The following is a 23,709-nucleotide window of genomic DNA, read 5'->3' as shown; positions in this document are numbered from 1 at the left end:
GGTGAGATATAAAAGAGAGAGCCCGGGCGGGGAGGGCGGGAGGTCGCTCTCAAGTAGGTGCAGGCCACTGTACTGTAGAGTGTAGACTGCAGAGAGGGTGATCAGTGTACTCTCGCTCCCACCTCGATCGACCCCCTTCGCTTTTCAGCTCGATCGATCGACCTCCTTTAATTCCCTTCTCCTAGCTTGACCCTCTTCCTCCACACCTTTTGCTCCGAGCAACAAAGGTTGTCTTGAATCATGCACGAGAAAGGCTAAAAAATTTCTAGAAATAATTTTCTTCAAGACTGAAAACTAGTAATAATTAGGGCTATAATATATATAATCTTGGATCACCCGTGTGCGCTGCTAGCTGATTGACGATTAGGTGTATCTCTTAACTGTCCACCGAGCTGTGTCCTCTCGTTGGTAGGGCAGGGCTGCCTCCCACTACTCGATCGGCCTGCACTTTCTCCAGCGGAATTATTTTCACCATGACACTGGGTGCAAGTGCAGATGCATGGCCCTGTTGGACTTTGCTCTTTGCACAGCTAGCAGCTCGATCGAGCTATCCGCTTTGCGTTAACATCACTACATGATATCACCTGTTATTTGCAACGCAAGCAAAACACACAGCATGGCAACGTGTACACACATGCATGGCCATTATCGGCATCACCACACGATGGTGAACGTATAAAGCAGAGGCCGTTGCTGTCCGGGGGATTAATTAGGGCAGAATCTAGCCAATTATAGCCATGACGGGCTAGGCAGCTATGTATTAGGGGCAGCCTGCACGATTAGGGTTTTGGAAAGGCAGCGATGTGCTGCCCATAGGCGGATTCATTTTGGAGACATCACAGCGCAGCTAGCGCTGCGTGCGTGGAAGAAGAGAGGCGACAAACCAATGGTAACCGCATGTTGATGCTGCGAACCTTTTGAATGCCCTTTTCCAGCCCTGCTGGCCGGTTGGAGTGTACATGCAGCAATCTAATTGATCTGGTTTTTTCTAATGGCCATTAGTGATTCTTAATGTGTACGGAGCGTGTGATCACTCCTTGGCCACATACACGCACCAAGGCGCGCTGGCTTTTTTCTTGCTGGTTTTGGAACAGATCATTTTCACTGGCAGGATTCGGGTCGCCACCAGATTGCTTGTTGCCTCAAGGCAGGGTCGTAGCATCTATAATCGCACGTGTTTTTTCTTAAAAAGAATTGTTTCCTCCCCCCACACCGACAAACTGTGTCCTGCGATCACTGTAGTAAGCATCAAAACCATCAAGTGATGCATATTTTTTTTCCAAGATATAAACAGTGCACACCAAAAAATTGACAATTCAAACACGCTTCCGTGCGCAAGCAAGAATCTATCTGAGTTGGAATTAATAGGCTAGCTATATACTATAACGGAAAAGCACTTTGCTACTGTATCCGCTGCAGCTATCGTGTTTTCCCAATTTATGCTTGTTGCTTTCACCTTTTAAGTACAGCAGAATTGTATAATATATGCATTGTTTTTTTAAAAAAAAATTCATGATTATATATATTGCGTGTGAACAAAAATAGTGCCAAATGGATGGGTACACACAATGACACAGAGGCGTACCACCGTCCATATGATCAGTATACCACACCAGAAGTATGCGATGAACATGCATACTAGTCTCGCTTGCTTCATGAAATTCATTTAATTTAAATCAATAGTCTGACGACAAAGGAGATGGACAGCAATAACCATGTGTTGTGCATATTGTTCTTCCTTTTGTAGGTAAGGCTTCTGGGTACCAGTGATCAATTATTTGATGCAAATAAAGCTTCAGGATGTTGGTTGGTGCACGAAACTTGTTTTCCAAGAAATTATGTTTTTCTTGCGCTCTGAGTGGCATGCAGAATCTTACGTCGGTGCAGCAAGCAGGATTGACAACAGTGATGAATCATGTATGTCAAAGTATCTCCAAATGGTTGTTCTCCATAGGGAGAAAATAAATGTGTGCTGCTTTTGATTTGAGAAAGCTGAATGATCGGTACGTATGTGTATACTCATGTAGTGTTTGTTTTCTCTCTCCATTGTTTAACACACATGCATTCGCAATTATTATGAACAAATATCTGTCAGAATGCAAGTAGCGTAATTGCACAGGCACTATTGGAGGTTAGGGATTCCTTTGGTTAGACCGGAGTTTCTTTTTTTAGAACAGAGCGGTTTGTTCTAATCAACTCGGAGCTGGCAGCCGGCATAAAGATATAACAACGCATGTTAGGTACTCAATTATGCATATATTATTTGGAGAGAGAGAGAGAGAGAGAGAGAGAGAGGCACCTGTAACTGTGAATAATTAATGGAGACGTAGATAAAGTTTCCAACGAGAACTAGAAATCCGTGTTATTACTACTGATAAGTAATAACTGGGTGGATGATGCATACTGCGATCTTACCTATTTCCCCCTGCAGCCATACATTCCGCACGTGTATTATATAGCAGCATAGAAGACCGATGGATAGAGCAATCTGACATGGAAATGGTTAATTAGTTGCCTAGTTGGTGCTTCAGTATGCATGTACATACCTGTCTAGTGAGAGTAGCTACTTCTGAAATTTAATTTGATGGATTAGGATGTACAAGCACACACACATCCATGCACCTTCCACCAATAATCCACAAATGCAATACGCCCTCCGTTCAAGAATACAACATATTTTATTTGGACCCAGCCCGGTCTTCACCACAACAGGTACAACATTTCTAGAGTGTTTTCTCAGAAAAACCTTGGGCATTTGAGAAGAATCATAAAAGAAGCCCAATAACCGTCGGCCATTTGCAAAAAAAAAACACTCAAAAAATATATTTTAAATCGATCTAGTAGTGCTCTTATAGCTAAACCTAATATAGTCCGTGAGCATTTTCAAATACGAATCTAATTTTATACCGTATTTTTATACATCATTAAAGGTGCTTACAATGATGCTGATTTCTACTCAAACGTGCTCAAAGCTTGCCAAATATGGCATGCAATATATTCTATTCTGTATGGAGCTTGAGAGCAATGTTGCACCGACCCTTGTGGGGGCATGCCCAGTTAAGGCGCCAGTAATAGGAGCAAAAATGTGGGGATAGAGGTAAAAGGGACATGCGAGGGGGAAACAGCCACAAGAAACAATCTTGCTATATAGGCTGCTAGCTAACGTTGGTTTGACGACTCGATTTACAAGCATCCTTACTTTACACGGAACTTATGGAGCCGACAGTAAAAGTAGCTCGATACCTATAGCTGCTAGCTTTGTTTTGCGACACCTGAACAAAGCACGCAATGCCACTCGATCGATTCTCAGCAGGTAATTAACTGACGTTGGTGTACAACTGAAGACACCTAGCTCAGACGAGGCCCCTCAGCCAGCACGCACGGCCGCCGGCATGCAGATCCTTACCAAGCGGTAGATGACCTGAGCTCCAGGCATCATCTTGTCCAGCGGCGCCGTATCCATGCCATCCGATACTCTGATTGATATCTCCATGCACGTACGACAGCCACGGCGAGATACATGATGCAGCCAGCAGGAACCACCCGAACCCATGGATGTGTACTCCGGCCGGCTAGCTATCCCCTGCACTGCACATGCACATCGCACGTACACCACATAGTAAACACGAGCACACGACACGACACCCCCGGCCAGGCCCGACATGCACACCTGTCCCGCTTGGCGCAACGCGATCGAGCTACTAGAAGAAGGCGCTGCTAGCTGCGTACAGAGAACAGCAGCACTAGTAGACGACAACCAAAATTAATTAACTCCAGGCGTCCGTGCATCTAATAATACCCACCCGTGATGGGATTTGTCCAAGCACGCACGGCGCAATGCCAGTGCCCGATCCAGCCGCGGCGCCGGCCACATCATGGATCAATGTGCAGCGGCGGCCGGCGGCTAGCAGTACGAATTAATCTGGCGATGGCTGACAGCGGCCGGGCCGTTCCCGTCGAGCAACAGGGCCATGCAGGCACCGCACGCGCGCGGACGCCAGCAGGGCGCTAGCTCCGTCCCCTTGCGCGCGTGCGGCCTCAAGCAGCTGCACGTACGCGTACGCCGGCCGGCCGGCCCCCCGCCGCGCGTCCGTCGCATCGGCGGCGGCGTCCCCACGGCGGACGCGCACGTCCCACCCGCCCAAAGCGCCTCACTGGTGGACCGGGGCGCCCGCCGGTGCGGGTCTGGCTGGCCGTGGGCGCGCGGGCGGGGACGTCGCTGTAGCCAACCTTGCGTCGCCGTCGCGTGTGCGCTGTCCGTAATGGTCATGTTCTGTGTTTTCTCCCCCGACTGTCAGATCGAAATTCTTTGCGTGTTGCGTTGGAGCAGATGCCACACAAATTAAACGTGAAAACTTTGACTACACGACACACAACGGAAGGGATGCGTCATCATCCATCCTCCTGGGCTCCTCTTTTCCCTTACGAGGATCCTGGCCCCGGGCCTCTTGTTGTTGTAACCCGGACTTGGGAGATGATAAAATGATGACAGGCCGAAGCTGCCGCCGCCGCGATCCTCCGGGAGTCGGGGCCCAGGTGTAATGAATTGAGAGGCTGAGGGACGCGCCTCCGGGCCGGCGGGCTATTGACTACCCATTTGCAGAGTTTTTTTTTAAAAAAAAGATAAAAAAATTAAAATTCGAAAAAGTGGAGCCGGATAGGAAAAATTCGGAAAACGGGTACCTCCCGCCCTTTGATCGGGCGGGAGGCGTGGGGCCGGGGACGTCCCGCCCGGCCAGTGGGCGGGAGTTTCCCTGGTTATGATTTTTGTTATATTTTCTTAGAATTTATGTTTCATAAACTATTTGAAATTCAGACTTTTTTCAAATACAAGATTTATTCGCCATACTCTTATGTATGCATATAAAATTTTAATTCAATTTTACGAAGAAGATTACGGTATCTAAAACTCGTACGAAGATGGTTAAATGATAACGTTTTGCAACGTAAAATCCAAATATTACGATAGTACAATACATGAAGCCATTAAAAATAAAATAATATGATAACAAACATTACAAACATTATAAATATTACAAATATATGAATCCAAATATTCTGTCTTTAGTCAATGCGGCAAATATTACAAATACACGTCCAGGTCTGATACAATCTTAACGCGGCAAATATTACACATGAGCAAACAACGTTCAAATAAAATTACAACTAAATGATGCCTGATGACGTACTAGCACTCGATCGGCGACGTCTCCCACTCCTTGATGCAACCGGAGGTCTTCCATCTGTAGCATCACCTATAGGGCCAGCTTCAGCAGAATTGGAGCCAGCATCATTGTTTGGACAAGTTTATACGTGTGTCCAATCTGATTACATGCACTGCAACGCTGTATCCTCAGACGGAGCTCTGACTCATCCATATCATTATGAATACGCCGTGTCTGACGGCGCCCTCTCTTAACCCGTGATGATCTAGGGTCTGGAATATATATAACAGGATTCGCTGTCTCAATGAACGATCCAACCAAACGGAACCAATAGATCTCATACTGCCAGGTGCTGGCAATTGTCTCCTTTCTGAAGTAATGGGAAACATATATATCGACAGGATGTCAAATATCCGCACAAGCAGCTATTACATGAGAACAAGGTAAGTGTAGCAACTTTGGCCTCATGCATGAGCAACAATAAGTTCCATCAAATTTGAGAATGCACTCCTTTACAAGAGTTTGCCGTCTCATGCCACGTCGCGCTCTGTCTTTAGGAGATACCTCAAACTTTAGCTCATGTGTACCATATTACCGTACGTGGTGTAGCTGGGCGCTAGCTGCCTTCTTAGTCATATATTCTGTTATCATTTTTCCAAAATATCTGTCAGGATCTTGCATGAATACCTGATTTTTAGTGAACCGCTCCCTAAAGTAATCGGTACACCCGCGGACGATGAATTCCACAATTGCAACCCGTGGAAGCCCACGAACACCTCGCAGCACCCAATTGTAAACCTCGGCGAAGTTGGTGGTCATTATAACGTACCTTGCACCATTGGTATCGTAAAGTAACGCCCACTTCTCCTTGGATTCATTCTCAATCCATTCAGAAAAGGTTTTCACCGCTGACCCAGACCTTCTGCGAGTACGTGCAGTATCTGTTGGCAAAGGACACAAAGCCTCTGCTTCATCCTGTGCAGTTATGTTTTTTGATGCGTCCTCGGTTCTTTTCTTCCCGGTCAGTTCATCAAGTTTCTGCCACTGCTTGTTAAATTTTTGCTGATTCGTTTCCTTGCATAGCCTCTTGAACATATCCATAAGATGTTTGTTCTTGAATTGTCTGAAAAAGTTTGCACCGATATGTCTCATGCACCACCTACTGCGAACATCACGCCACTTGGTCGGCTCTCCGGTCTCCACACACCCCTGCTGCAAATCTAGTATTGCCCTTAGTATACCGGCGTGATGATCATGAATCAGGCAGATATCTTCCCTATCCCAAACGACTGCAAGCTTAACCCGTTCCAGGAACCAGTACCAACTGTCTGTGTTCTCACTCTCAACAAAAGCAAAAGCAACAGGAAGCAATTGATGGTTTCCATCCACTCCAATAGCTGTCAGCATTTGCAATTTATACTTTCCTATGAGAAAAGTCCCATCGATGCAAAGGAGAGACCGGCAGTGTTGCAATGCGTTAATGCATGGACGCAAGCTGAAAAAGACCCGCTGCAATATGTAGGGCGGGCCTTCTCCTCTGTCTAGAGTTTTCAGGTCATAATAGCTTTCAGGATTTCTCTGACATAGGACGGCCAGCCTCGAACGTACCAAACCTCATCTCCAACACCTTGTGTTTTGCACTCCACGTCTTGCTGTACGAGATGGTACATTTGTACTTTTCCTGAATATACCTGATAATAGATTTTTGTTCATATGACATGTTCTCTACTATCATCTTGTACATCTAATTTGCGATGTATTGCGATGTAAGGTTGCGATGGGTCTTCTGCACCCCCGGCAAACGACAAGTGTGCTGAGTGACAATTGAGCATTCCCAATAATCTTTCCATTTACCCTTATAGGCATGCACCCGCCACGAACAGCCCTCCTTCACACATACCACATCGTACTTACGAGATTTGCACTCGACTGTTTTAAACTCTCGCATAAGAGAGAGACCAACACTTAACAGCTTTCTTGACCTCTTCAATTGATTGGTACCTCTCACCCTGTACAATTTCATTCTCCCTGCAATCCGAAGGCACGCTAGATCCGTCATCTACGACAAGATGACTGAAGTCGCTGCTTACCCATTCTTCAGGCACATCATAGTCATCATCAGACGAATCGGCATTCATTGCTTCATCCAATTCACGTTCTTCGTCTTGCAGCTGTTCAACAACAAAGGGTATATTCTCGCCCTCATCAGCCACGCATTGAGGTGCTGCGGTGCCACCTGCCTCAATGTTTGCCTCCTCAAATTCTTCATCAATATTTTCATCCCCCGGAGCAGCTTCAATGTTTATCAAAGAGTTCTGGTGCACACTGACAAGGAGTATCAGTGGCCATTGCCAATGACTTGCATTTTGCAGATAAGTTAACCAGTCCTCGTTGCTTGCAAGTGGCATCAGCTCCCAGATCAAAGCGTGAGTGGTACAATTTATGATGCATTGAACACTCACAGTGTGTGTCCCCTGATTAATCCTTAATCCCCTCATTAACCAGTTCCATAGGGATTCAAATGTCCTCTCATGCGGTCTGATAATTCCTCTGACCGCACAGTTGAATTCACTTAAATCTACCCCATTCGGCCTATAAATCATATTTCTTTCTCCGTAATATATACTAAAAATACCCTTCTCGGAAGACATATCTGTCAATCATTAATAAACTAGTTATACTATATATTAATACACAACAACGACCCTAAGTTTCAGTGATTCTCAGATTATATTTTACAGATTCTAAACTATTCAGAATATAAATTATTCTAAAAACAAATGAAAATACTAAAAACTATTCAAAACAAAACCACTCTAAGAAATATTTCCTAGATTATAGTTATTTTCAAGTAATTATACGACTAGAATGAGAATATACCTCCAAATCGACGTGTGAACATGGCTTCGCCGCTTCCTCTTCTCTCTTCCTCTCCTCTCTTTCTTTTTTTTTCTGATTTTTGCTGGATAAAGTAAAATTTTTGGGGCAGATTGGGGCTTATATAGCCGGAGGACCTCCCGCCCGACCAAAGGGCGGGATGCCCCTCAGGACCACATCCCGCCCGTTGGATGGGCGGGATGCCCCGCAGGGACCTCTTCGCGAATTTCTTATTTGCGAAGAGACCCTCGGGGAACCTCCCGCCCGCTGGATGGGCGGGAGGTCCCCGGCCCCACGCCTCCCGCCCGATCAGCGGGCGGGAGGTGCCAATTTTTCAAAATGTTCCCAACCGGCACCCCTTTTCCCAATTTTATTTTTTTATCTTTTTTTTAAAAAAAAACTGGGCTAGTTGCTGGCCCTAGCAGCCCTGCTAGCGCGGTGTGCCACGGCCCACGAGGCACGGGGCTTTGGGTGTTCGCTCAGCCGCTGGGCCGCCCACTCTATTTCTTTTTAGAAACGGGTTGGACTTTATTAAATATGCAATCGTAATATTACATCCAGCCCCATACAAGAGGACTCCTGCAGAAAATAGATATTACATTGAAGTCCTTTTGAGATCATCGTCGTCTTCATCTCATCTAGTTGAGATGCCGGCCACTCAACGCTCTGCTCTCCCTGTACTCGGTAGAGAAGAACGCTAAGGTGGAAGCTTGCAATCGATTCGCATACGTACGAAGACGCATCGCAGTTTACAAATGGCACGAGCAGCTCATTGAACAAATCAACGTGCTCTTTGAATGTTGAGCGCCCCAGCAAACAGCCGTCAGCCAAATCTTTGATACGAGAAATGGTAACCGACCTCTGCAGCCTCCTTGGCAGACTCCAATAGACGGACGACGAAGGACCTAAGAAGGGATCAAGAACTCCAACCAAAACACGAGCTCCCCACCAGAAATCGCATCACCACCATCGCGGTTGCCGGAGCTGGCCCAGAGGGACAAAAACTCATCAGTGGACATACCTACACCACCGAGAGTCCGAGATCTAAAACTAAATTATGAAAAAACTACTATTCCCTAAACTAAGTAGATACCACGGTCGTCAATCCAACGATTCGCACCCGCTACGGCCTCTGGAGAGGTCGCCGCGGGAGGAATCAACTGGATTGACGCCGGAACGGAATCGTCGATTGCCCGCGCGTCGCCTTTTTCCTGCAGATCGGGAACGAGAGGTTTCGAGAGAGAGCTCCCCTGTGCCGCCCACTCCGGCGGCCGCAGACGGCCGGGTCGCCGACGGCCTGGAAAGGCGGGCCGCGTGGGTTTCCCTTCCACTTCCCGGGGTACCTGACGCTTATCGCGCGTCAGCAACTCCAACAAGGCATCGCATAGATGATAGATCAGAAACATCGCCAGAAGTGCACAAGGATACCGAGTACATTTTTCTTTTCTGAAAAATTCATAACGAGTACAATTGGCAACGACAGATCTGTGGTACTTCCGCGCACAATTTTCCTCCATACTACTATCAAGTTTCATACATGAATATATAACTTCATACAGACATACAGTTCACTGATAGGGTCTCAATGTTCGGGTCTAAATGTTCGGGCACATGATGAATGATGTGTTCAATGGAAAAGAATCGACATCATGGTATGTGAAGCTAACGCAGGGACCTCCTCGCATTTGCGGGCGAGGCCCCTGCCCTATCAATCATATCGTGTGATCAAGTGACGAACAAAGAGCAAGCAAGGACGCCTGCACCCTCTCTATATCTGTACCTTGTTTCCAACTTTTGATTCTATACCCTTTGGGGGTATGTTCCTTTCGCCATCCGAATCGTGGGCGGCAAAGAATAATTAGTCTTAATGGTCTCCCCTGAAGACGAGATGATGGCAGGTGTTATCGCAAGGGTATGCGCAGTCAGTGTACTTCGCGTCTCCCCTCTCCAAGAACCAGTCCCCGACAGCTTCAGCAATTCTCTGCGTGTGGCAAGAAATGGAAGGAGTGTCATCAGAATAGGCAGAACACTCGATTCGTGCAGGAATTTCACCGTGTAACTGGAACAAAGATGGTTTCTTGTTTGCAATTGCTGCACACATACCTTGTTACCGAGACGTGGTGAGTTGTTTGCATACCATGTATCCTGCCTCTCGCTCTGACAGTGAGCAAAACATGAGTTGATGAACATGCCATTTTGCCTTGATGCAGAGAAACCCCTCACAGAATCAAGCATTTGGTTCCTGAAACCTGCATCGCACATAGTAGATCAGCCTATCTTCCCTTAGTTAATATTACAATGAAAAGATCTTGGAAGGCAATGAAATACCTTGTAAAAACTGAAGTTGATTGCTATTACAATAGGCATGGTTCGTCCTACATTTTGACCATAGACCTTGGGGGTCAGCGGTTTTGGGGGCCACGCTTTGTTGAAGCTGGAAACCACAAGATACTAAATTACTTCACTGAATAGTGTTGCGGATTACCCTTTCTTTGTAAATTCCGGATCAGTTACAGCATTGAGTTATATGCATAACAAATACCTGCCACACATCATAGGCAGTGTTCAAAATGAAAGTTGGGGTCTGGATGTTTGGCACCACATTCTGCGGGAAAAAGCACTGTAGGAAGCCGCAGTTAGAAATGGTATTCCACATGTTTCAATCTGATGGATATTCCTTGATGTTTGTATTACCGAGGTTTTGTCCATGTGGGTGGTGCAAGACCTAGGCAAACTTCTTCCAGAACCCTGAAAATTTTAGGTGGATTTTATTAGAGCACTGTAGGCAAAATGAAATTACTGATAGTAGCACAAATTGTTCTGATGTAAACTAGTAGGGGCACCATAGGTAGAAGTAGGATTTGTAGCAAGAAAAAAACATCCAAAACAAAAATACATGGCCGCCAAAGTGACACATACCTGCAATCTCACAATGCCATCGAAGAAGGATCTCATTTCCCGACGACCCCGAACATCAACACTGCAAATGGTCAAAGGATCAATTTGCATTAATATAAAATTGAGCAAATACACTTTCTTGATAGGAAACAAATGTTTAATTGAGTAACAAAGATTTTAGGAAAGCAATTTTCTTCTATTTGTGTGAACATACGTGTCAAGAAACATTCCAGCATCAGCCAGGCATTTGACTCTGGTATTTGATGGAAACAGCCCACGGAATTCATCACAGTGAAGTATGGTAGAAACACCACCAGCAGAGCATCCAGCAAGAAGGGCCTTGTATGATAAATTGCGTCAGGAGATGATTATGAATCCACAAAAGCTAAAGAAAAATGAGTAAAAACTCGGCCTGCGAGGGGCAAGACCCCCCCCCCCCAGCATTAAAGTAAGAAGATGGTCTTCTCACGTAGACCGAGAAAATCCCCAAACCCCTGCCCCACCCTTACACAGGGACTGTAGCCCTAACCGATTCCCCGTGGTAGAGCGGGTCGATGCTGGGCCGATCCACTTCCATGTGCTTTGGCATGTAGGTAGGTGAGGGGATTTTTTTAACCCCAGCCTGAAATTCGCTCCCACTGGGAGTCGAACCCAGGAACTGAGGAGTGCTACTGAGGCCACCTATCCAACCAGGCTAGGCACCCGTTCGCAAAGAGTAAAAGTGGAAGGAATGAAGGATATATACCTGATTAGCATAACGCATTCCTTGGGCCATCAGGTCATCCATAGCAGCCTGCCAAATGCGCTGACCTCGGAAATAAAGGCCTGCAGCCTAAAACATAAGAAGGAAAACACTGACAATGAATTGTTGTGGTTCCGTAATAAAAAAAAGGCAACATTGGATTGTTGGATTAATATCCTCAAAGCGCATATTTGGTATTCAGTGAAACTAAGGATAACAAACTTCAAGATTTGAGACAGAATTTCACTAACCGCATTAGAACCATCACCAGTGAAGGATCCACCATCACAGTACCGGACCTTCACTCTGTTCCAGTTGTAGAAATCTAAGGAATAAAAAAAGCATCATTACAATCAGACAACTATAAATAACAACTAAATAATTAACAGAGATATTCTTATGAAGTTTGAGAACAATACCAGGATTCTCCCCAGGTCTGTTACTCATTATCCCAGTAAACTGGAGCTGCCTCTCCATGTGATTTGACGACCCACGGCGACTGCCCTTGCGGAACACACAGCTGCTAACATCATTGCACCAGCCTCCACCCTGAATACCATATGAAACACTAGCAGATGTTAAGCCTAAATGGCACATTGAAATATCTAACAGTACAAGTGTCATTTGCATAAGTTTATCCGGGACTTCATATCTATGTGAATTGTGATGTAGTTCTCACCTCCAGGTTGACAAGCCAACTGTTTGCTCCTGATCCAAACCCTCGGTGCAGGTGGTAACCCGGTAAGCTTCCATCCAAGCACACTGTAAAATAGTATAGCAGGAAGTAAGCATCAACTTTTACCAGCCTACCCCTCTGCTACAGGTTTGAATAAATTTCCATGCGCATTCAAATTCTGATATAAGCTGAACTAATTTCTCATGAACTATATCATCGCTGCTATTATTACTGAAAATCAAAAGAAATAGTTAATCAGAAGACTTTCTTCGATCAAGTTTACACAAACAAGATCGTCATATGCAGCACCTTGCAACAAATTAAAATCTTTAGCAATTTACTGCTTCTAAACAAATAGGAACCTGAGTCGCGAAATTGTTTGATACTTACCACAAGTAGTTACTAGTCACAGGGCAATCACTCATAACAACATGCAAATCACATGGTGACTGATGCTATTGAGGCCCTTTTTCCCAATCAGGTAGCAATAATTCATCCTGACGGTTCTAAAGAACAATAATTCATCATGGCAACCACCAACAGGGCCAAGGCTAGATCCACACCCATACAAGTATCAGGATCCACACATGTTGCATGATCACTCAATCAGCATGGCACCTATACAAAGGGATATGCAAGAGGGAAAAGAAAACGAACAACCACAACCAATCTAATAATATATAGATGCGTTGACCAACCAGGGTCAACACAGGCGACGAACATGCTTCACGCAACTCAATGAGCCAATCTAGGCACTCACACTCGAGTATCGACCCACTGACTGAGCCCGAGAAGAACTCGCCTAACTGGTAACAAAACAGAATGGAGAAAGGAGCAATTCTGCTGGTGAGGCAAGAAAATCTCACCGGCTCCCTTGGCGGCCGCCGACTGGATGAGTGTCAGGCCAACGAAGACGCCGGTGCTGCCGCCGGAGTTGGCGTTGGTGCCGTACACCTGCGTCTCGTTCCACCACGGCTCCGAGCCATGGGCGGCGCTTGCTCCCGCAAGGACGGCAAGAATCACGGCAACAACACGAGAAGCCATGGTTCTTTGCCCTCCCGCTCACCCCGCGCCCAGCCTCTCCCTGCTCTGTCTCACCGCAGGGGAAGCGTGAGCACGGGAAAGAATGGATCTGGGAGGGAGGAGACGGAGAAGAGCGGCGAGCGCAGAGCAGAGCAGAGCCAAGCGCGGCGCAGCTGGCTGGAAATGGAGATTCTGTAGCGTAGCGCAGCGCTAGCCGAAGCGTGCGTGCCGCGGCCTGGTGCGGCGTTACAGGTGTGAGGAAGTATAAAGCATCTCCCGCATTGCGAGTGAGCAGGGAAGGGAAGGACTTTAGTGAGGGTGAGGTAACGGAATTACTACAGCACAGGGAGGTGGGGGGGAGGAAGAAAAGGGATTGGGAGAACTGTGTGACCGCATTTATGCTTTCGGAGCTTCTGCCCGCCATTGCATTACAGCTGTGCGCTCTGGCTGCTGTAGGCTGGTTGGTCTCCGGGGCTTCATTGCGAGAGAGAGCACGCACAGCTTTTCATTGGGAGGCGCAAAATAAACAGTGCTGTCGGCTCCTGCCACCGTGACATCTACTGAATGAATACTATCTGTGGACAGGAAACTGAAAAATGCAAAGCTTGCTGCACCATTGTACACCATTCTGATTGGAAAATAGAAAACAGGGAATAGTCCTCTGCAACTTTTTGACACAACCAGAAACGTTGGTTTCACGGAAATACAAATACAAGCTGTATAGCAGGTCTCTGTATTAAACGGGCTACGAGCTCCCAAACCGGAGTGCTACTACGTCTTCCTCTTGGGCAGCCAACAAGGACCACTATCTACCTTCGACAAGAGTCATGATCCGACACAGAGACAGCGGAGTATAGTAATTAACGGCCGCTAACCACACTTTGGTGACCAGTTTAATACTCCTACTCCACTGACGACGGAGGCGCCCAGGATCAATTGCGGCGGCCGCCATGTGGACGCCGCCGCGAGAGCTGCTGACGAGGTTTTTGTGGGCTAATCCGTCGCCGGATGGGACGAGATGGACCACCGGTTTGCAGACTGCAGGTCCCCGCAAGGTTGCGATGCTGCATGCATCCACGTACTGTATGTCGCGGGACAACGAAACCTGACCGAACTTTGCAACCGCCCGGCACGTGCTGCGCGGATCACGGTGCGTCCTGGGCGCAGCCCGATTCTCCCTCCCAGCCAAGCCTGAAGCCCCAGAGAGGAAAATGTAGGAGTAGAATGCTGAATGCTTGCGTGGCTCCATGATTGTCACGGAGAATCCACAATCCAGCTCGATGAATCTAATCATGACAGCGACGTGTAGGGTTATACTAGTATGTCATGAAAAGTAGGTTGGTTGGCTCCGGTCAACAAGGCTGAAGATTGAAGAACAGGAAGCTTTGGATTACGCCGGGCTCCAAGCTTGAAGCAACGCATAAGCCCAGCGTTACTGCGCTGAAGAAAGAAAGGAAACTAGTACTAGTAATCAATTATAAAAAAACTACTAGTACTGGTAATCAAGACGCGTGATTTGGGGACTGTTTAAAGAACTGGCCCATAAAATCCTTTTGGCTGCCCTGAGCTGGCATGGCCGAGGCAGTGCATGGTGGGCACTGGGCAGGCCAGATGGCTCTGCGACGGCGACGCAAGGTGGGGGCACCCACAGCACAGGAGACGGACGAACAGAGGCCGGTGGAAGTGGAACAGATCGCCCGCCGACACGCTGTTATGGGACAGCTCTCCATTTGCGACTCCGCGGCCGGCGAAGCTTCTTTGCCGTCCTCTCCTCCGCGGTGTAAAAATGCGCCGGCGGCCGCGGCTTTCGTCGCGAGAACACTCCGCCGCCTTTGCAGTTTTCAGGCCGCGACGCGAGGCCGAGGCGCCTCGTCATGCAGGATCGCCCTGAAAACTGCAAAGGCGCAAAAGTGAGCTCGGCACGGCGCAGGATCGGAGCCGCCGAGGCAGGCAGCTGTCTGTGTGCGCGCCGATGGGGACATCCCATCCGGGGATCGTGCAGATGCTCTTCCTTTCTTTCGCAAGATCGATGCGTACTGTATTTAGAGGTAAAATGTGCAGGATACTTTACTAGCAGGGCTCCTACACCGTGTATTCTTTAACAGTCAGTCCATCAGAATATAGACACATCCGCGTGCCACGCGGATTAATTTAACAGCATCAGTGCTCGGGTAGTGGCTGTCAAAGCAGAGTAATCTCAGAGGCCGATTCGTATACATGCCCGTTGTAATCTCTCTGCCAGCTAGCTCGAGTACAACAAGTGCACGGAGCACGACGGCCGACGGCGAGTAGTACCCTGTACCCACCCGCAAGCAGCAAGCCCAGGCCCGCCGTCGCAGGCACGGCGCGCCAGGGAAGAGGACGCGCGCGCCCCGAGAGCACATGGACCTGCAGTGCCGGCGCTGCCGCCCGCGGCCTGTCGTCGGGGGTCGCCTCGTGCCCCTGCGCAGCGTCCAGCGTGCGACCGTGGCCTGCGATCGCGTCGGTGGCCTGGTGCTGAGAATCCTCGTGCCCTGTCCCTGCAGACTGCAGTGGAGGAGGAACATGGCAAGGCGACGGGCGAGAGAACAGAGAACTAGATTCAGATTGGCGTGGGGATGCTGCTTGTTCCGTGATGCTCATCCCTCGACCAGCTCCAGTACCATACAGTAAGCAAGTACTACCAAACAGTACACTGCGGTTAGGACAGGACCGCTGGCTTTGCGCCGAAAGGCTGGGTGATCAATGGGCGAGAGCTTAATTGGATGGAGCGGCCGCGTCCTGGCCGGCAGATGGCGATCACATCTCGATGGCTGCATGTACTACTTGCGTGTGCACGTCGTCCGACTGAGGCGCGACGAAGCCCATGGCGTACTTGGGTTCAGTCCAGTGCTACCCGTCACGTGGCCGTGTCGGATCAACACGCAACCACGCGCCCGCTCGTAGATCGGCCTAGTCGGTGTTGAGAGTATCGACGGCCGACGGCTGTACAGCCTAGCATAGTGACAGCAGCGCTTTTAGGGGAGAAGACTGTGCAGGGTATGGGCCACAAACGAAACTGAATGGAAAATGCATTGCATGGTGCTGTAAGGCCCTTTGCTGGCGCGTATTGCTTGGTCCAGTTTAGAACAGAAGAAAGCCCGGCAGCCCACCCAGCACACATCAGCACGTGAAATACGAAATAGGAAAAAAAGATTCAACAAATGTGTGGCTGCTGGGATTCGAGCCCAGGTCTCCACGGCCACAACGTGGAATTCTCACCACTAAACTACAGCCACATTTGTTGTCAAGAAAGAGGTTAGTTATTATCTCAACTTTCGGGTGACAGAGTAAACAAGGAACCCTTCTCCTTAACACTGATTACGCCGATCACCAACACACACTCTGAATCTGACGGAGCGAGATAATTCAGTTCAGCTGCGTGTTGCAACACAGCCCTGCTGCGCCGCACTGGCTGATAAAGCAGGTCGGTGAGCAAAGCGAGGGAGAGTGACGGACAGAGCAGATCGCCTCAGCCATGCACTACGGCATAGTGATACGAGAGGCTCCCCCCAATGGTTAGCGGAAAGACAGGCTCCCTTTGCGCTGGCGTGTTGGAATGGGGACGCAGGCATAGCCCCAGCCTAACTAAAGCCACCGTCAGTGGCCAGGTAGCCCAACTCCACTGGATCAGGCAGGCCTACCGCCTACCCATCGTACTGAAAACAATGGCGTGTTGCAACTGTGAACCGGGGCTACTATGTGGTGCAGAGAGTTTAGTTCTCGTGAGATTGTTGGAAACGCTGAAGAGCACCTGTACCAAAATTAGGTGTGCAAGGACGCACGTAACAGGAACAGAAGAGCACCTCGCACAAAAGGGGAAAAAAAACACCCCAAAACTGTGAACCTGAAGATTGAACGGCAGGTCAGCACGGCAGCTGAAATCAACCACAAATAAGGAACGAAAGCGATGCGATCTTTACCGCCCTAGGCGACTGTTCGTGGTAAGAAATGCCGTTAAGAGGCACACCAAAGCAAAGCAATCGCATTCATCCCTTTCAGGCTTTCAGGACGCTCCGCTAGCACGAATGATCGATCCCAGAGGCAGCAATCACCACGCATTATTGCCGATTACGACTGAATCCTGACACCTCCATCCATCCACGCCCAGTGGCCTACCAGGGCGGTTGCGTCCCAAGCCAAAACCAAAGCTGGCGTTCCAGCTCCAGGAATTGGAATTATTGAACGTCGCGTAGGAGAGCACTCCTGATGAGGCTCTTGATGGAAAATGACAAGAAAAGCATATGCTAGCAAAGCAGGAATCCGTGGAGTAGTTTAAGGTCTGTGTGGTGGAGGAGATAGAGATATGCTGGCCTCAGACCCCCACTGATGTCGCTGCCACACCATGTGTCATCCTCCAACAAACAAAGCCAGCAGCTGCAGCTGGGCCTCTCGACTCTCTGTATAAATACGGGAGCCAATGCCAAGTGCGGCATCGACTCGCAGCGCATCGTGGCTGTGCTTCCCTTTCATTAGGATACTTGGTTGCAGATCACCACAGGTCAGTCATCTGTGAAGATGGAGCCATACGCTGATGGCGCCAAATTTGATTGCTTGCTATTTGGTGAGGACCTGGAGATTTAGTTTACCACTGCATTTCAAGCATGTACTCAAGTCTGCGAGCACTTACTTTCCCTTGGAATTCTGGTAAAAATGCTGCCTTGTATTATTGTATACACAGACATGGACGACACCCTGTACCCACTGAGCTTAGGGATCAACTTAGCATGCCGCAAGAACATACAAGGCAAGTACTAATTAACATTTATCCCGATCAGCAGTTTCGAATTTTGATGCTATGAAGGATGTTTTTTTTATACGCTTGGAGTTGCCCAATTGCAGATTATATGCTCCACAAGCTGCAGATTGAAGAGAGCCAGGTTCCCAAGATGTGCCTAGATTTGTACAAGGAGTATGGAACCACAATGGCCGGCCTCAAGGCATGCCTCGTTACTACCGAATACTGATACATTTGCCGCTTTTCCTGTTCAAATTTCTGTTTCGTAACCTCTGAAAAATCATTTGACCTTTTCAATTTCCATTTATCATCTGTTAGCTTTTGGGCTATGATTTCGACTATGACGACTTCCACGCATGTGTCCATGGTACACTGCCGTATGAGAAGCTGAAGCCTGACCCCGTCCTGAGGCAGCTGCTACTTTCCTTGCCACAGAGGAAGATAGTAAGCTCTTCCTGACGCCCATTTCCCTTCCACTTCTTGAATCATCAGCAAGGACGGTTACTACCAGCACAGCTGCACTGCATCCGTATTTTTCCTAGTCGATCTGAAACCGCTGATCCCACCGCAGATTTTCACCAACTCAGACAAGGCCCATGCGGCAAGAGTCCTGGAGAAGCTTGGGCTAGAGGACTGCTTCGAAGGCATCATCTGCTTCGAGACCCTGAACCCGCCAACCGAACAAGACGCCAACGAACAGAAGAATGCAGATGAAGCTGACACTGATGCTGCCAGCGAAGCTGGGTCTCCAGACCCTCCTCGCAGAGGAACAATCCTGTGCAAGCCGTCTCTGGAGTCCATGGAAGCTGTCATCGAGATCGCCAAGCTCGACGCCAAGAGAACGGTAATTGATCAAGCAACACTGATTTCCTTCCGCATTTCTGCGATCCATTGCGACCATCGTGAGACAATTCTCTCTCTCTCTCTCTCTCTCTCTCTCTCTCTCTCTCTGCGTGCGTCCATGGCAGGTGTTCTTCGACGACAGTGCGCGCAACATCGCCGCGGGGAAGGCCGCCGGCTTCCACACCGTCATTGTAAGCCCTGTCATCTCGTGTGCCCTCTGCAACTGAGCATGCGGCCATCACTTGTCCAAGGCTCTGATTTTTCCACTTGGAACGGTGCAGGTCGGGACCTCAGCGCTGGTGGCGGGCGCGGACGTGGCGCTGGAGAGCATCCACAACATCAAGGAGGCCCTGCCGGAGCTCTGGGACGCCGCCGGCGAGCACGTCCAGGTGGTCCTCCGGGCCGCCGCCGTTGAGACCACGGTGCTCGCATGAACACGGAGCCGTCACGGTCGCGTCACGAGTACATATGTATCCTGTGCCATGTGAAATGTGCTGGGGGTGCGGTGTGAATTATCGAGCACCGTAGTAACAACTAATATGAGGAACTAATAAGGTTTGGAAAATGAGCTTGTATGTGGAACTCGTGTGCTTTTTTATGGCACGGCCCGTTGCGAAAAGGAATGTGCTGACTTGCTGTTGGCTGCCTTGATGAGGCCTGCTGTTTGATGTGGTGGGAAGTGTAGGTAGAAAGCCCACCCAGCCCAAGTAGGAGTCAATCACGAAGCCCGAAAGCAATAAAATCTGCGAAAAACACTCACACGAAAATCCTCTAAAATGTTCAAAAAGAACAGGAATTTAATTGTGATTAAAATAAATAAGAGCCGTTCATCACAAAATGATGTTTACGTGTTCAACTTTTAACTTGAAATAAGTTCATTAAAGTGTGACAGATACCTAATAATGCAATTAGAAAAAGTTACTCGCCGAAACCACCTCTTAATAAGGTGGTGAGAACTGAGAAGCTATGGTGTGACCACAATGATACAAGTTCTTATGCACAGCTACTTGCATAGTCTAAGCATGCGCACAAATGACCAATGATTTTTTTTATCCATGTACATGGGTGGCAGTCTTGTCTACGGATTGATAGTTATTAATAGTCATTAGGTTTTAGTCTACAGATTGGTAGTTATGAATAGTCATTAGAGTTTGTCAAAAAAAAAGTTATTAAAGTGCTTGTTTCTTCTCTTCATCGAGGATGCGTGCTTTTCTAGCAGCGGCCCTGAATTCATTCAAACATTATTTTTATCACCTCGATGTAACACTACTTGATATTAATAAAATTTTCCCTTTCGAAAAAAGCATGTGCCCGTACTATTTAATCAAATATTCAGGTCTGATCTAGTCCATTGCATCATTGAAGCCGGGAATATATTGCTGATCCATCCCTATCTCCCCATCCTTGACAATCTATGATTTGACTATTTGATTCATATATGGATGACGATGCTGAGAAATGATAAAAGCCGCAGTATGCCGTGCGTGGTGGATTCATAATTCAGAAAACTTACTTGTGGAAAACGAGACGCATATGCGCAATAATCTAACCATCTTGCGCTAGTTAAAGCACGCCGGTTTGGCTAGCTTAGTGTGGTTTGGTGAGGTGGCACCTGTCATGTGTTTCGTGAGCCTAGCCGTTTTTCCCTTATGCTGCTGCTGCTGCTGCTGACGATGACAAAGTAAAGGAGTATTATCCCCAGCTTATATGAACATAGGTAGCCAGGTTGGTAAAAGTGAATAAAAGAGCGAATTTATGTCAGACAAGCAAATAGACAACTTATTCACAAAGCAGTAATCTTGAAGCTTGAACAGGTAATATTCTCGAAAAAAAAGCTTGAACAGGTTATAACCGCGGTGTTGCAACACCTCAAAAGTGTAAATATGTGATGAAAGCGACGTGATTTTACCATGCTGATAGCCCGAACACATGTCATTAGGACAAGAAAGAATACACCTTTTTTACTGACTTCGTCCGCACACATCATCTCGAGCAACAAACCGTGCACCCATCATACCTTTTTCAACACGCTCTAGCTAGCCCGAGTTAAGTGGTCATTCACCAAAGCAATCGCCACGCATTGTGCATGCCCACAACCACTACCACTTGTAACGCTAAGGTCACACGACTACATCACTCGTGTCCAATTGTCTGTTAGGTCGGTTGCATCCAAGCCAAAAGCAAGGACTGTTCGTGTAGGAGAGCAACTAAAGCGAGAATCTTTGGTCGGTTCTTGGTGAAAATAGGCAGCTAAAGCGCCTAGCAGGTAGTAGAAAAAAGATTGGAAGGAATCTGGCCGTGGATTAATTTAAGGTCAGACCCCCACTGATGTGGTTACCATGTGTCATCTCCCAACAAAGCAGGCAGCGCCTCACGGTGTATAAATAGGGGCAGCCTATGCGAGTTGTGGCATCAACCTCTGCAAAGACTTTGTGCTTCTCCTTCAGTTTAGCATCTAGGTACATGTCCAGTTCTGCTCTCGTTTGAGTTCTGCCGCTTGGGGAAGAATATTTTCCCCAAATTTCGTTTATCAAGTTGCTGATCTTTGGTGTGCACTAGTTGATTTTATTTGTATCTAACTTTCCATAATGCTGAGTTACTGATGAACATCATGATGCCTCTGGACTCACTCTAGTTTCTAGTTAGTTGTTGATATCTACAGTGGTGGATGGTCTGATTGATCATGCATAATAATTTCTAAAAATTATTTCTGCTACTGATACTTTTACATGCTTGGATACTTTTCAAGTTGTAATCACTTGCTTAACAGATCCTGATATGCACTTTCTGTGTCTTAGCCTCTTGGGCAGGCTGTTGCCAGATGAACCTCACTTAATAACTATATTACTCAACACGTAAAACGAAGTAAGATAGTATAAAGGATGTTATTTTCAAAGTACAAAGTGGATGGCAAGTTGGATTTGTTGCATGTTGCCATGTTCTGCACTTTGCTCATTTCAATTTACTAACTTCAGTACGATGAATCTCCAATTTAGCAATAATCTAACCAGATGTGCTTATAAGCATGAACTTGACGTCTGAAGCTGTTTGAACAGATGCAGCTACAATCCATTTTTTGTCCAAAGAAAAAAGCCATCGTATTTCTCCCCATTTTTTCATGTGCTTACCATTGCTCTTGCAGGCACTAATCTGTGACGATGGAATCGTACACTGCAGGAGCCAAATTTGATTGCTTACTATTTGGTGAGTATCTGGCATGCATGGAGAGAAATGGACATCTGGTTGCACAGCTTTTGTTTTCCTTTTTTGATTATTCTTTAACTTCTCTTTGGCTTGCATCTGCAGATATTGATGACACTCTCTATCCACTGAGCGTAGGACTCAACCAAGCTTGCCGTGACAACATACAAGGTAAACAGCATTTATTTCCATCCACAAATTCAGTGCTATAATATTATTTGTCCCATACACTAATTTGGAATTACCATAATGCAGGATACATGCTGAACAAGCTGCATATTGAAGAGAGCCAGGTTCCAAAAATGTGCCTCGATTTGTACAAGGAGCATGGAACCACAATGGCTGGTCTCAAGGTTTGTCTGAATACTGATACTTAAAGGTTCACTTTCATAGGTTTGGATCCGTCGTTTACATACGATTTATAATTTCCATTATCATATTCATGTGGTAGGTTTCGGGCTATGATTTCGACTACGATGACTTCCACGGTTGCGTTCATGGAAGACTGCCGTATGAGAAGCTGAAGCCTGACCCTGTCCTAAGGCAGCTGCTGATCTCCCTGCCACAGAGGAAGATCGTGAGTTCTACTTGATGCCCGTGCCGCCGTGCAGATTAAATCTAGTCTGAAACTGACTGTTGCTCCCGTCTGCAGATTTTCACCAACTCTGACAAAACCCATGCGGCTACGGTCCTGAAGAAGCTCGGGCTAGAGGGCTGCTTCGATGCCATCATCTGCTTCGAGACCCTGAACCCGCCAACCGAACAAGACGACATCGACAGTGGTCGCAGGGGAATCCTGTGCAAGCCGTCTGTGGAGTCCATGGAAGCTGTCATAGAGATCGCCAAGCTCGATGCCGAGAGAACGGTAAGTGATCATGCAACCAAGAAACACCGATTCCTTTTGTATTCATCCGTTGCAACCATCGTCAGAGAACTCTCTCTCTCTCTGCGCATCCATGGCAGGTGTTCTTCGACGACAGTGCGCGCAACATTGCCGCAGGGAAGGCGGCCGGCTTCCACACCGTCGTGGTAAGCTCTGTCTCTGCAATTCTGTTCCACTCTGCAAATGGAGCACCACTACCTGTCGAGCAGTCGAAGGCTAATGAACGCGGTGTGCGCACATGGAACGATGCAGGTGGGGAGCTCGTCGCTGGTGCCGGGCGCGGACGTGGCACTGGAGAGCATCCACAACATCAAGGAGGCGCTGCCGGAGCTGTGGGTGGAGGCCGACGGCGAGCACCTCGACGCGATGCTCCGTGCTGCCGCCGTGGAGACCACGGTGCTCGCATGAACGCGTCGTCGTTCACGGGCTTGTGGGGCGCGCGCTTACTCGCTGCCGAGTGAACCTGTCCGTTGTATGAGTGGACAGTGTCGCCTCGAGTACAGCCAGTAAAAGAGCAGAGAATAACGGTGTGCGTAGGTGTGGCGTGTGTCGGTGTGTGCTCTCGATCCATCGAGGTTGGCGATGATGTGTGTCTGAAACTATGAATCAATAAAGGTTAATCTTTGTGAAACGAGTGACTTCTTC

The 23,709-nt window shown here is 47.8% G+C and overlaps 3 protein-coding genes and 1 non-coding gene across 4 annotated transcripts; 2 read left to right on the top strand and 2 right to left on the bottom strand.

Moving 5' to 3' along the window:
- Window positions 1–9,526: 9,526 nt before the first annotated feature.
- LOC112883047 (pectin acetylesterase 12-like) lies at window positions 9,527–13,719 on the bottom strand. The gene is made up of 12 exons (XM_025948265.1): window positions 13,225–13,719; window positions 12,362–12,444; window positions 12,102–12,231; window positions 11,934–12,007; window positions 11,686–11,772; window positions 11,155–11,279; window positions 10,962–11,022; window positions 10,737–10,790; window positions 10,585–10,662; window positions 10,371–10,476; window positions 10,146–10,291; window positions 9,527–10,023 (listed from the first exon to the last, which is right to left on the bottom strand). The coding sequence occupies exons 1-12, from the start codon at window positions 13,400–13,402 to the stop codon at window positions 9,907–9,909; spliced, it is 1,239 nt and encodes a 412-aa protein (XP_025804050.1). The 5' UTR covers window positions 13,403–13,719; the 3' UTR covers window positions 9,527–9,906.
- Window positions 13,720–16,566: 2,847 nt separating this feature from the next.
- TRNAH-GUG lies at window positions 16,567–16,638 on the bottom strand. Its single transcript has one exon. It is a non-coding gene; the product is annotated as a tRNA-His (tRNA).
- Window positions 16,639–17,816: 1,178 nt separating this feature from the next.
- LOC112880754 (uncharacterized protein C24B11.05-like) lies at window positions 17,817–19,739 on the top strand. Its single transcript, XM_025945509.1, has 7 exons — window positions 17,817–17,963; window positions 18,081–18,146; window positions 18,242–18,339; window positions 18,456–18,581; window positions 18,709–18,981; window positions 19,106–19,171; window positions 19,262–19,739. The coding sequence occupies exons 1-7, from the start codon at window positions 17,918–17,920 to the stop codon at window positions 19,412–19,414; spliced, it is 828 nt and encodes a 275-aa protein (XP_025801294.1). The 5' UTR covers window positions 17,817–17,917; the 3' UTR covers window positions 19,415–19,739.
- A 1,644-nt stretch (window positions 19,740–21,383) lies between these two features.
- LOC112882235 (phosphate metabolism protein 8-like) lies at window positions 21,384–23,695 on the top strand. Its single transcript, XM_025947248.1, has 8 exons — window positions 21,384–21,439; window positions 22,123–22,184; window positions 22,287–22,352; window positions 22,437–22,534; window positions 22,633–22,758; window positions 22,834–23,046; window positions 23,145–23,210; window positions 23,317–23,695. The coding sequence occupies exons 2-8, from the start codon at window positions 22,139–22,141 to the stop codon at window positions 23,470–23,472; spliced, it is 771 nt and encodes a 256-aa protein (XP_025803033.1). The 5' UTR covers window positions 21,384–21,439; window positions 22,123–22,138; the 3' UTR covers window positions 23,473–23,695.
- The last annotated feature ends 14 nt before the right edge of the window (window positions 23,696–23,709 follow it).

Source organism: Panicum hallii, chromosome 2 (genome assembly GCF_002211085.1).
Source record: "Panicum hallii strain FIL2 chromosome 2, PHallii_v3.1, whole genome shotgun sequence".
Lineage (NCBI taxonomy): Eukaryota > Viridiplantae > Streptophyta > Magnoliopsida > Poales > Poaceae > Panicum > Panicum hallii.
This window is presented reverse-complemented; position numbering and strand designations above follow the sequence as displayed.

Excerpts from the sequence above, each read along its gene's own strand:
- LOC112883047 (XM_025948265.1), bottom strand. The coding sequence starts at position 13,402 with ATGGCTTCTCGTGTTGTTGCCGTGATTCTTGCCGTCCTTGCGGGAGCA. Across the intron at positions 12,445-13,224 it reads GGCGGCCGCCAAGGGAGCCG|TGTGCTTGGATGGAAGCTTA; the intron begins GTGAGATTTTCT and ends ACTATTTTACAG. Across the intron at positions 10,477-10,584 it reads CTGCCTATGATGTGTGGCAG|CTTCAACAAAGCGTGGCCCC; the intron begins GTATTTGTTATG and ends TGTGGTTTCCAG.
- LOC112880754 (XM_025945509.1), top strand. The coding sequence starts at position 17,918 with ATGGAGCCATACGCTGATGGCGCCAAATTTGATTGCTTGCTATTTG. Across the intron at positions 17,964-18,080 it reads ATTTGATTGCTTGCTATTTG|ACATGGACGACACCCTGTAC; the intron begins GTGAGGACCTGG and ends TTGTATACACAG. Across the intron at positions 18,147-18,241 it reads ATGCCGCAAGAACATACAAG|ATTATATGCTCCACAAGCTG; the intron begins GCAAGTACTAAT and ends GCCCAATTGCAG.
- LOC112882235 (XM_025947248.1), top strand. The coding sequence starts at position 22,139 with ATGGAATCGTACACTGCAGGAGCCAAATTTGATTGCTTACTATTTG. Across the intron at positions 22,353-22,436 it reads TTGCCGTGACAACATACAAG|GATACATGCTGAACAAGCTG; the intron begins GTAAACAGCATT and ends ACCATAATGCAG. Across the intron at positions 23,047-23,144 it reads AGCTCGATGCCGAGAGAACG|GTGTTCTTCGACGACAGTGC; the intron begins GTAAGTGATCAT and ends CATCCATGGCAG.